The following is a 12,975-nucleotide window of genomic DNA, read 5'->3' on the forward strand; positions in this document are numbered from 1 at the left end:
ATGTTTTTCATGAGAACCAAACGGTCTTTTGTTTAGGTTGTCCATGAGATCTGATACTCCGTATTCAATATACTCTGAATGTGGATTTCATCTGTATCTGAAAACTCTTTTTCGGAATTCTGAACAAAGTGCTAAACATGCAGTGAACCTAATCTCACACATCCACATCCTACAAATTGAACAGATGACTGATTCACTGACTTACAGATTGCTTCCACCCTCACCAACACCGCTACACCTCAAGTCCTAGGTAGATGAAATAAAAGAAAATAAGGGAATACACACACTTCTGCTTTCCAACTAGAGCTGGCGAGTTTGATCTGACCCGAACCCGAGCAAACCCAACTCGAGAGAACCCCGAAACCGACCCAGCCCGATGATGACCTGAATCCGACCCGAAAAGGCAAATTAACCCGATATAACCCGAACCTGATATGACCCGACCCACATTTGACCAGACCCAAGCTCGACCCGACTGACCCGATTGCCCACCACTACAAGTTGCAACGTAGGGGATGTCGGTTCACTATTTATTTGTAGTTATTGAGGACATTTTAGCTTTATATACCTCTTTTAGTAGGGTTGGGCAAAGCTGACCCAACCCGACTCGTAGATGATCCGACCCGACTTGCTACTCGAAGATGATCCGACCTATAGATGATCCAACATGAACCAAACCGACCCAAACACATCACTTACCCGACATAACCCGAGCCCGATATGACCCGACCCATAACCGACCCGACCCGTATAAAACATTTATCAGGGGAAACTTCATAATCGTAGCTTGGTAAAAATGAATATGGAGAAGTGAAAATGAATATTTCTACACAAAATCTCATTGATGACGGCACGTATCCATCACTTTGGAGTGACGGATACCATTTCCTCTCACAAATGACCCAAATAGAGGAGAGAGGGAAGCACATGGGGGTGCCCCCACCTTGTTCCCCCTATCCGTTTTGTGAGTGGCATTACCCGTCACTTGCTCCGACCCGTCTTCAGCAAGACTAACTGATATTTCTATTATCTTGTTCTTATCTTTCCCTCTTGCTGGTTAAGAAAAACTCCCTAGTGTAGATCCTAGATTCCTAGTAGAAGAATTTACAATCGAATATTTTGTGTCAACTTAAAACCGACTTGTTAATGAATACAGCTCTTTGAAACAATGAATTCACCAGACCAAAACATTTTCCCAACACACCCGACCTCAAAATCCCCGTGATCTGCGGCCAGGGGTGGAAGTAGAGGAGTGAGAATTGCGAGCAGGCTGACTTTCGGGGTCGTATTTCTGGTTAGCAAGATAAGTTAGAGCTGTGACTACATCCGCCATAATGGGTCTTATATTGGGTTGGTCGTGAAGGCAGGTTGAAGCAATTGTCAGCGCTTGATACAGTCCCCTCTCTGGGTACCCGCCTTGCAGCACGGGATCAGCCATCTGATAAAACTTTCTTCTGTCCTTCAGTAGGGGTCGTGCCTGCAATAATACAAAAAACATGTATTGGAATAGACAAATGTGATGATTCTTTTTCGAAAGTGTGTTCATCCACGAAATTCTCAAGAATAACGACTAGTAAGACTTGATGGAGATATTACATATGATCAAGATTAGCAGCTGCTAATTTCTTTTTGCCCAGAAGCAATAGTCCACAGTTCTAAATGCCTATAAATCCACAATTAAGGAGAGGTAGCGTCACATATTACACAAAATCTCATTATAGACGGCACATATCCGTCTATAACTAAAGACGGGCCAAATACAATACCACATTCATATTATTGGCTGGCTGATACGCTAAATAATCACCATCACATGCAAAGGCACTCAACTACACTTGGCAAATAAGTCATTTTGGATCATACACAAGGCGGCAAGGGTCATTTGAGGCAGGTTCAACTAGAGCTGTCAAATCAGGACGAGTGCGGGTTATGGCCGGTAAATTTTGGATACAGGTCTAATACACGTACAATGCATTTTGGGTTTGGAGAATACAAGTCCATACAGGTCGGGTTTATACGGGTTCCAAATCGAGTTAGGGCCAAAATACGGGTCAATTAATGTCTTCTAAACAAATTTGCTTTAATTTTTACATCATAAATTTATAATTAGCTAATTCATAATCACTTTCTTTATACTTCATATAATGTACTTGTAAAAATAAACTTCAATCATCATTTATCAATATTAATTTTTAAAATATCGTACGAGTCACCCATTTCTATTCAAGGAAGAAAGTCAAATAGGGATAGAGCATTATTACCCATGCCACCAGATTCTGCTCGCCAGTAGTTTTTGAATGGTCAATAGCTTTTCTCCCAGTAACAATCTCTAATAGAACCACCCCAAAGCTGTAGACATCAGATTTTATGGTGAGCTGACCCGTCATTGCATATTCTGGCGCACAGTATCCATAAGTTCCCATTACTCTGGTTGAAACATGAGTCTTATCTCCAATTGGCCCCAATTTGGCCAAACCAAAGTCGGATAACTTTGGGTTGTACATTTCATCTAGTAATATGTTTGAACATTTCAAATCACGATATATGACAGGGGGGTTTGCTTTATCATGCAAATACTCCAAGCCTCTGGCAGCACCCGCAGCTATTTTCATTCTGGTAATCCAATCAAGTCGGCTTTTATTGGGAGGAAGGTCTGAAAGGAGAAAATGAAGCTCGGGCAATGCATAAAGTTCAGAATACCAGGCAAACAAGATCTTAGAGTATAAGATGCAGAAAAGACTTAATTAAGCAAAAAATATAATGCATCACTTCTTCATACACGGTGTACATGATTTAGTTCATAAACACGGCTCCTTCAAAAGAAAATTTAAAGCATTACACATACAATTGAGCCATTAGATTTTCCAGAATTTGTCGTCGGAGTACACTGCAGAGTAAATTTTAGACCGTGTCAGCCAATAGTTAACGCTTTCTTAGTACACATGTCGTATGTGGTTGAAATTGAATAGTGGGACTCCACAGCCCACTTACGTGTGTTTACATAAACAACTGATCCAAAAGCAAACTTTTGTGCAGGAACAAAAAGAGTACTAGCTTCTTATTCTTCTCAAAAAGGTAAGCACTGTGTCACCTAGGCAACACCATGTCTAGAAGAGTTGCTCTATTGATGTAAAATAAGCCTATAATACGTAATTTTCCGAAATTGAAGTTGTGAAATTCAATCTACAGCTGGTTACTAAGTTTGGAAATGTTCCAACTATTGGAAATAATACATAATTCAAGTGTCACCTACTCTTAAGATTTTTTTTTTAATCTTCTACTTATACTTCTGAAGTGTTAGGCCAGTTACTGTACACTCTTGTTCTTACTTTCATTCTGCTACCGTAATTTAAACTTGAAAAAGAAGCACAATTCTTCTCACGTTACATTAAAAAAAAAAAAAACAAGAAGAAGAAGAAATTGATAGTTAAATAACATAAGAAGCCATTCAATTATGTTCATATTAAAATTTGTTACCATGTAGATGGTCTTCCAGTGATCCTAGTGACATGTATTCGTACACAAGAAGCCTCTGATCTCCATCCGCACAATACCCAATTAAATTAACAAGGTTCGGATGGTGAAGTAGGCTGAGCATCAATACTTCGACAAGGAACTCCCTATTGCCTTGAAAGCCATTATGGTCAAGTTGTTTGATAGCAACAACCTACAACAAGTTCATCATGTTCTTTATTCAAACCACAACATATACTTGATGTCTCAGACCACAGAACAAACACAGTCCAGAAACGCAGTTCTTTATAAAAAAACGCATCATGTTAAAAGTATAATACAAATACAAGATTACCCAAGCGCCTCAAAGACTTTTGCATGTGAGGGTGTCAAATGCATAGCCTCCCCTATGTGTTGTAAACACAAAGAGACTATTTTTGTAGACTCGTTATAAAGATTAGTGAGTCATTTTGCTGTATTTCATCACGTTAACTCGTTAAGAGTACATTAAGGTTTTAACTACATTTCATACATCAACAAGTTTCCATACACAAAATTTGAGAAAATACCAATTTGTTGTACTACCTTTTAAGGATCCAACTATTAAAAGCAACAAGCCTCATAAAAATGTGGACTTCTAACAAAACCAACAGATACGGCTTATAAATGGCATTCATAGGATTAAATGACCTCCATATCCAAAAAGGACATTAAAGCATAGTTCAAACATATTATCCTCTTCCAGTAAGAATGTAGTGACAAATTATCAACTAGTGTCTGAACTGATAGTCATCATTCATCAAACCTGGCATGCACTTTCCAATCGACCTTTGTAGACACGGCCGAAGCCTCCTTCACCAAGCAAATGATCCGCTCGAAAGTTCCTAGTCACAGCTGCTAATTCTTGAAATGTAAATGGCTTGACAGAAATTTTATCTGGTTTCCCATTCTTGAGACCCTCTTTTTGCTCACATAATCGACCGCTCACCTTAAACTCATCTGCTCAGCAAGAAGGAAAAAGGATACTAAAAAAGGTTAATAATGAATTGGTGAACCAACACTTACACACCAATTAGAAACAAAAGTGTCCCCAATGAAATACTGAGTAATAGATATGATTGAAACAATAGTAGGGTAAACCCAAAAATATGCATCAACAACAGAATCAAGGAAAGAAAAAGTTATGATCTTTTAGAAAATCAGAAATGCTCATGAACCCAACAAGTACCAGTGGTGGAGCCAGGATTTTAGGCCAGCGGGGCGAAGGGGTTATAGTATAAGGCAACCTCGGAAAAATCGGGAAATTTTAACTAGAAATTTCGAAATTTTCAAAACGCCCCTGCTAGGCTGCTAGCCCCCCGCCCCTCGCTTCACCACTGCCAACAAGAGCACTAACTTTGAGCCTGAGCCTCAAAGGCTTCCTCCTATGGTGGAGTAAGACCGTTGTATCTACGCAATGAGGCACAAACAGAAGCTCAAATATCACCAAACAATGCAAATGCTACACTGTTATCTTACCAAATAGTGTACTAATTAACCCACAATCAAACTTATAATGCAGAAATATTCATTCCCCAAGGCTCAATCTTTGAGCATTATGAGCAATCTTTCTATTAAACTCAAAAACTCACAATCAAACTTAGAGAACAAAACCAGCAAGATATACAGTAATAAATAAACCCTAAAAAAATAAAACAAAATTGCAGGAAAAATAAAAATGTTGCAGCATGAAAACTGGGATTAAACAAATAAAAAAAACTCAACCAGCATCCAGCAACAACTGGGTAATTGAAAAAGCAAATACCTGAAGTTGATAATTTGATCTGGCATTGTATACTGCCATTTTTACTGCATTTTTTCTTGATTTTTTCATTTGATTTTCCAGACCCACTGCAGAGAAACCAACCCATTTTCCCTGCTTATTTTTTGTTTGTTTCTTTGTTTAGTGTGTGTACCCAAAAAACACGACGTTGGGCATTGAAAAGTGGGAGATTATAAATATATACGAGTAATCAACTTAACAATAGGTCTTGGTATAGACGGGTGGGGCGAACAGACGGGTAAAGACCTCTAATAAAATGGGTAGGGGGGACAAGGTGGGGCACCCCCATGTACTTCCCACTTTATGGCAAATGGGTATTTTGTGAGGGGAAATGGTATTCGTCTATACTTATAGACGGATAGTGTCCGTCTATAATGAGAATTTGTGTCAACTTAAATGGGTAGTTGGTTGACAAATTTGCTACTTATCTGCCATGGCTACCAAATACAGCTTCACTTTAGTTAAGCGTCAAAGTGATGCTCTTTACTTCCTAGTCAATTCTGGGATTAAACTCCTCATCACTTTTGAGTTTTGATTGTGTCGTGTAGTAATCGGACTCCTAACTTTGGGCTAAAACAAATTCTCGTCTGTTTTTTTTGGCGCATACACAAATTCTCAAATTCATTTAACATGGTCACAAGATTGTCATGGAGGAAATGTATCATTTTATGATAAAATATATGTGATAAATAAGAATTTATTGATTATCATGAATAATAGAGAGTTATAGAGAGAATATAGGGACCAGAAAGAGTGTATTGCTTCATTCATTAGGAATGAGTATATTATATATATAGTATAAGAGTACATCGTAATATGGTAAGAGAATATCTCCTAAAGATATGGAAATATATGGACATTCATATAATATCTAAAGATATTTCGTAACACTCCCCCTTGGATGTTCATCATCGGAGAAAATGTCTCGTTAAAACCTCTACTAGAAAAACCCTATGGGACAAAAATCTAATAAAGGAAAAATAGTACAACAATCTCTGTAATACGCACTAGGTGTTGCCTTGTTAAAAAAACCTTGCCTGGAAAACCCTGTGGGACAAAACCATGGCTAAGGGAAAAAAGAGTGCAACACGTATTTACTCCTCCTCATCAAAACATCGTTTGACATCCTTGAGACGACGTAACCCAAGTTGATTGATTAGCTTCTGAAATGTTTTGCTTGGAAGTGCCTTGGTAAAATGTCCTTGATGAATCCTGCTTTAAGCTGAGCAATGTAAGCTGTATTGTCTTCACGTAAAATAGTAGGTGACTTATTTCTTTGAGGTAGATCGCATGGTGAATAACAATTATACACACTTCGGATCAACTCCGTGAATTGTCAATAACTCTGTATCTGCAAAACCAGCTAACTATGTTCTGCATTTAATAAAATAATATAAACCCATATTATACGTACCTTGAAAATATAGCGGTAAATTCCAATGCCTCTGGGTGGGACAAAACTATATCCTGTTAAAAGATTAATAGAAATAATATATCGGGTATACTTGTGCAACTAAACGAGTATTATATCTAACTATTTCACCATTTTCATTTCTTTTACCGTACAAATACCCATTTTTACCTCAGAGGCTTTACTCCACTAAGTGTGCGTATTAATTACTTGCCTAAACACTTCCCGCTTAGGAATGATTTAAATTCTGCTTAAATAGCATCTTTTCATTTTTGGCCAATCAATTTTTATGTCTGCACTGATCAACAGACTTTGGTTCATGATCCTCATTTTTCTTTCATGCATGATATCAAGCGCTATATTAAATACTAAAACACCACTTATTGACGTCGATTTTATTTTTGGTTCCATATTTGTCTTAACATGACACTATTTATCGAGATCTCTTCACAATCATTATTTTCAGGTACCCGAATCTCTTTTAGATTAATATCATTAGTCAAGTCTCCAATCTTTTCAAGGGGCTTTTAAAAAGCTATCTTATCCTCAATATTGCCATCATAAACTTTTGCTCCTTTTTGTATTCGAGGATTGTTTTTCCTTAGACTCATTTGCAAGTAAAAGTCCTTCAGGGACATTAAATTTTGCTGGAGCATTTACAACTAGTATATGGGATTTTACCACGCCTTTTAGATCAGTGAAGGCATCTAACTGAGATAATGATAATTCATTCCAACTTATCTCTTTAACCAGTTGTTTATTTTCTCCCCCTAATGTTGGGAAGATTGACTCGTCAAAATGACTGTAAATAAATCTCCTGTAGTAAATAACTTGTTGGCCTGATGCAAAATAATGTTAACATTATGTAAAACTAGTTTGGATGCCCGTGCGTTGCAACGGGGTAATTAACTTAGTAACAAAAAAATGGTTATAAGGTCTTAATATTTACATCTTATGTCTAATCATTTATTTAGATATGATCAAAAGTCAAAACATCTTATTTAAGAGACACAAAATATGTTGGGTTGATACCTAAGTTCCAAGGATGCCTCATATTTATAATCATAAGACAATCACATCTTATGTTAATCTTTCGATGTGGGACAATTCTATTCTATTATTTTTATATAATCCTGCATTAATTTTCAATGTGGGATATATAACATACTAAGAAGTACACAATTTTATATATGTACAAATTATATAAAATCTATACGCTAATGATAGCATTTTTACCACGAATCAAATTATTTTATTTTCATAATTTTCTAAACGATATTTTTTTTGCCAAATGAAATGTAAAAATTTTTATATAAAAATTAGAAACATCACTTGAATATAATATAGGAAATAAATATTATAATAATTAAAGATTCTCCACTTTATTTTTTACATCAAAAAATATTATTTATGATATTTTCCTAAATTAATTTTTAGGATCACCCCACCTTATGATAATTTTCTGATGTGGGACAATTCAACTATTTATATGTAGTATATTTACCACACCAACATTATTTTTCAATGTAGGACAAATAACACACGAAAAAGTACACCATCTTTTTTGCACCTATTTCGATATCCAACCCGATTTAATAATGAGAAAATACTATACTATCTATTTATATTCGTACGTTTTTTTTCCATTTTTTGTCATAATTAAAATATGTACGTACAAATGATATGATTTAAATTACATTTTTTTTCCTAACATAACTTTCAAGATGTAATTGAGGGAGCAATAAAATGTATAAACAAATGCAAAATTTTATTTTTCTGGTGCGATTTTGATTAATGGTTAAAAATTATGATGTGTTTTAGTTACTCAAATGTAATGAGGCATAATAATTACCTATATTTGAAAGTTAAAAATGTAATATTACGGATTTTATAGGCTGGTACTCGACCGAGTATGGCCTACTCGGTCGAGTAGTGTGTGTTGTGTAGTCTGTTTGGCTACTGCCGAGGAACACTCGGCCGAGTATACTGAATACTCGACCAAGTAGAGGATACTCGGCCGAGTATATTCTATACTCGACCGAGTATCCGGTCTGGCGAGTAATATTTCAGCGGTTTGATTCGGGAGTAATTAGGGCGTTATATATTTTTGTTAATCAGTTTCTAAACACTATTTACAAAACCTAAACATCGTACGACGCTCTAATCACTCCGAATCTCTCCTCTGTGTGTGGACAATCATAGCAATCGCATTCAACCCTTTATTCCTTCGTCGGTAAGTCTTTATCCCCATGTTTGTTGGTGATTATTTCTAGGGTTTGTCTTTAATCATGAATTAGGCGAAATGGGGTTTTGCAATTAGTAATTGTGTTATGTGATTATTGTTTAGGCAAAGACTTCGTAGAGGAGCCGTTCTAGTTGCTTGATTCGTTTCACTACTGTTGTGCTAAGGTAGGGTTTCCCTACTCAGTTCCTGTTTAATTGATTTGAGATATATTGTTGTACTGTGTATGATTGTTGTCTACTGATCATCATTGGAGTGTTGGTGTGGTGGTTGTGATGGCGTTGTGATGATTGTGGTGGAGTCACTTGCGGAAGTGGTTTCACACCCTAGTTCGCCCTCCGTGGAACCCGCCACGGGAGGGGATGTGCACATTAAGGGACAGGGTTATCGCTCGTTGATGAGCGGGATTTTGGTGGGGATTGGCTGCGGTCCCCCATCGGCGCGTGGACTACCATTGCGATGGGTAGTGCAGCGGGGCTACACACTTCGGTGTGTAGTCGGTTACTGTGTGAGATCGGGTGACCGGGGATGGAGGATGATCAGCTGGTTACTTTGTGCACTTGTCTTATTTTGATTGAGCAGTACTGACCCCATTGTTGTTTTGAAAAATCTGTGGTGATCCATTCGGGGATGGTGTGCAGATTGTGACAGGTGATGCTTTTGGTGAGCTTTGGGGCGTTCATGGGAGAGTCGTCACACTGGATTAGTATCACCATCGCGAGTCTTAGATTCTGTTTCGTAGTCTTTAACATTTGGATATTCATTTATTGGATTTTGGAAACATTGTAACCTTTTACATTTACCGTACTTTAATAAATGTGTTTGGGATAGTTGCTTTTGATATGTACTAACCTTGGGCAACCGAGATGGTAACAGTCTTTTATGCTAGGGTAGTCCTGGTAAGGTACCTTGGTATGAGGGGGTGTTACAAAGTGGTATCATAGACGACGATTCCGGCACCTAAAACAAATGAACCCAATGAACTTAGGGAGTCTAAATAAAATGAACCCGGGGAGAGGTGTTTGGAGCTACCACAAGGACTCGGGAGACGTCCCGGAGTCGCATTATGGTCCTCACGAACTCAAGCCGGCCACGAGGGGGAATGTGTTGTGTGTTTATTTAATATATATATGTGTGGTGTGTCGAAGTTGAATGCTTGGAACATGTGGCAGAAAGTGTAATGTGTGAAATTTGAGAAGGGCATTGAGAATTTGTAGAAAGGCATGATGAAATTATTATGTGAAATCAATTGGAACGGTTTTGACATGAAAAAGGATTGGCATGTTACGTGTTTACTATGTGGCTTTCAGATTCATGACGTAATGTGCTTGATTTTGGGTAGAAAGCATGATAGGATGCATTTTTGTACTGTTTGTAGCTCATTTTGGCATGACTCGGCCGAGCAGGGCGGGTACTCGACCGAGTAGGGGGTACTCGGCCGAGTAACGAGGCACTCGACCGAGTGTTGTTTGGCAGTGAGTAGCATCAGCTACTGGATGTGTTTACTCGACCGATTATGTAGGTGTACTCGACCGAGTAGGGCATACTCGGCCGAGTGTTGTTTATACTCGACCGAGTATGTTTCTTTTGAATTTGACGTTGGCTACTGGAGTCGATTACTCGACCGAGTATCAGCGATACTCGACCGAGTAGTCCTTACTCGACCGAGTATTGTTATATACTCGGCCGAGTGCTTCTTTGGCGGAGGGTCATCCACATTCTGAGCCGTAGGCTTTTGTGCTTACGTTTCTTTACTTCTTATCAGCTCAAAATGCCGCCAAAAAGAACTGCCGCGCAAATTCAAGCTTCTGAGATGACTATAGATGAGATTGCTCGTATGATCGAGCAACAAGCGGCTCTTCTTGAGGCTCTCAAGAACGTGGGAAAGGGGGCGGAGAAACCTGTGGATGCTACCCAACTTAACATCATCATCGCCCGCTTTAACCCACCTACCTATGAGGGTGTTGGGGAACCTAAGTTGCTCGAAACCTGGCACCGTGAGATGGAAAGTCTCATAGAAGTTGTTAAGTGTCCACAAGATATGATAGTTGAGCAGGTAGTGTACTACCTGAGGGGCGAGGCCGCTGTTTGGTGGCAAAATGTCAAAGAGGACGCCAGAGCTTACTACCAGGCTGAAGGCCTAGGGGCTATACCATGGTCGGGACTGAAGAGTGCTATGAGAGAGCAGTTTGTGCCGGAGCATATCCGTCACAAGTTGAGATGAGTTCGATTCCTTCACTATGACCGATGATATGACCGTCACGAGTACTATCACCGGTTCCTTGAGTTGTCTCATTATGTGGAGGACATGCAGCTTGGGCAGAGGGGTTTGGCTCTTCGCTTTGAGATGGGTTTGTCAGCTAAGATCATGAACCGTTTACCAGCTGGAGTCATCACTGATCTTAAGGATGCATATCTGAGGGCTGGTCAAGCTCAGAGAATGGCAGATCTCGCAAGGGAAGCTACAGAAAGATCTTCTGCTGAAAAGAGAAAAGCTGATAGTGGGAGCAACAACCAGTCGGGTAACAAGAAGGGCAACTTCAACCAGGCCAAGGCTTTTTCTGGTGGGGCTGGTTTCTCTGGAGGATCCCAAGGATGGGGTAGAGGTGGTGGTCGGAGTGTGAGTGACAACTCCAACTTGTCATGCTAGAACTGTGGTGGCATAGGTCACAAGAGACGAGACTGCACGAGTGCCAAGACTGGAGTAGGCTCGAGAACTTTTCAGGGGAACTTCTCATAGGGTCCGAGTCAGAGTTTTGATAGTAATCGGCAGGGTGGATCATGGGGTAACCGTGGTGGACATAGCAACAATGGCGGTTTTAACCGCAACAGTGGAGGATCATATCAGCGCCAGAACAACAGTGTCACCCAGGATTCGGCAGCCAAGCCGAGTACTTATAATCCTTCGGTTCAAGGGGGAGGCCAGAAGAGCAGTGGGAAGCTATTAATGATGGGATAAGCAAGAAGCTCAGAACGATGCACATGTAGTTACCGGTACCTTCCTTTTTCGTAACATACCGTCTTTTGTTCTGTTTGACTCGGGGGCAACACACTCTTTTGTGTCTAGGAGTCATGCTTTGTCTATGGGCTTGGGGGAGTTTGAACTTGTGAAGGATGATATGTTTATACCTTCTGGGGAGTCAGTGTCATGTGTTAAGTTATACAAGGGAGTGTCTATGTTGGTTGGAGGGGTAGATTTACCGGTAGACTTACTAGAGTTTCCTAGGGATGGGTTTGAGGTAATTGTTGGGATAGATTGTCTGGGTAAGTATGATGCCAAGATAGATTGTCGGCAAAAGAAGTTTCTTTAAAGGGTCCCAAGGGTGTAAGAGTGTCATATAAGGGGTTTGTTGTGAGGCCTAAGTATAAGTTCATAGCGGTTATGACCTTAAAGTCGTGCTTTAGGAAGAAGTGTCCCTTGATTCTATGTCAAGTGAGAGATCGTCGAGTAGAGCCACAGACAGCTGCTGATATACCTGTTGTAGGAGAGTTTGATGATGTCTTTCCTGAGGAGATACCGGAGTAGCCGCCAAAGAGAGATGTTGACTTCAACGTGGAGCTAAAACCGGGAACAGGTCCTATATCTAAAGCAACATATTGTATGGCACCTAAGGAACTAGCAGAGTTGAAGAAACAGTTACATGAGCTGTTAGACAAGGGGTATATCCGTCCAAGTGTGTCGCCATGGGGAGCTCCAGTTTTGTTTGTGAAGAAGAAAGATGGAAGCATGAGGCTATGTATCGACTACAGGGAGCTTGACCGTGTCATAGTAAAGAACAAGTATCCTTTGCCTTGGATTGATGACTTGTTTGATCAGCTGAGTGGAGCAGGTTTGTTCTCTAAGATTGATTTGAGGTCAGGTTATCACCAATTGAGGATAGCTGATGAAGATATTCCAAAGATAGCTTTCCGGTCCCGTTATGGCCACTATGAGTATGTGGTAATGCCTTTTGGTTTGACCAATGCACCAGCAGCTTTCATGGATCTGATGAATCGGATTTTCAGTCCGTTTTTGGATAAGTTCGTGGTTGTCTTCATTGATGACAT

The 12,975-nt window shown here is 39.5% G+C and overlaps 1 protein-coding gene across 1 annotated transcript; it reads right to left on the minus strand.

Annotated features, from left to right (window-relative positions):
• Positions 1 to 780: 780 nt before the first annotated feature.
• Positions 781 to 5,819, minus strand: LOC141623932 (putative serine/threonine-protein kinase PBL7). The gene is made up of 5 exons (XM_074440088.1): positions 5,258 to 5,819; positions 4,259 to 4,452; positions 3,478 to 3,667; positions 2,262 to 2,653; positions 781 to 1,477 (listed from the first exon to the last, which is right to left on the minus strand). Exons 1-5 carry the CDS (start codon positions 5,361 to 5,363, stop codon positions 1,211 to 1,213), a joined length of 1,149 nt encoding a protein of 382 aa, XP_074296189.1. The 5' UTR covers positions 5,364 to 5,819; the 3' UTR covers positions 781 to 1,210.
• Between the last annotated feature and the right edge of the window lie 7,156 nt (positions 5,820 to 12,975).

The sequence above is a fragment of the Silene latifolia genome, chromosome X (genome assembly GCF_048544455.1).
Source record: "Silene latifolia isolate original U9 population chromosome X, ASM4854445v1, whole genome shotgun sequence".
Taxonomy (NCBI): domain Eukaryota; kingdom Viridiplantae; phylum Streptophyta; class Magnoliopsida; order Caryophyllales; family Caryophyllaceae; genus Silene; species Silene latifolia.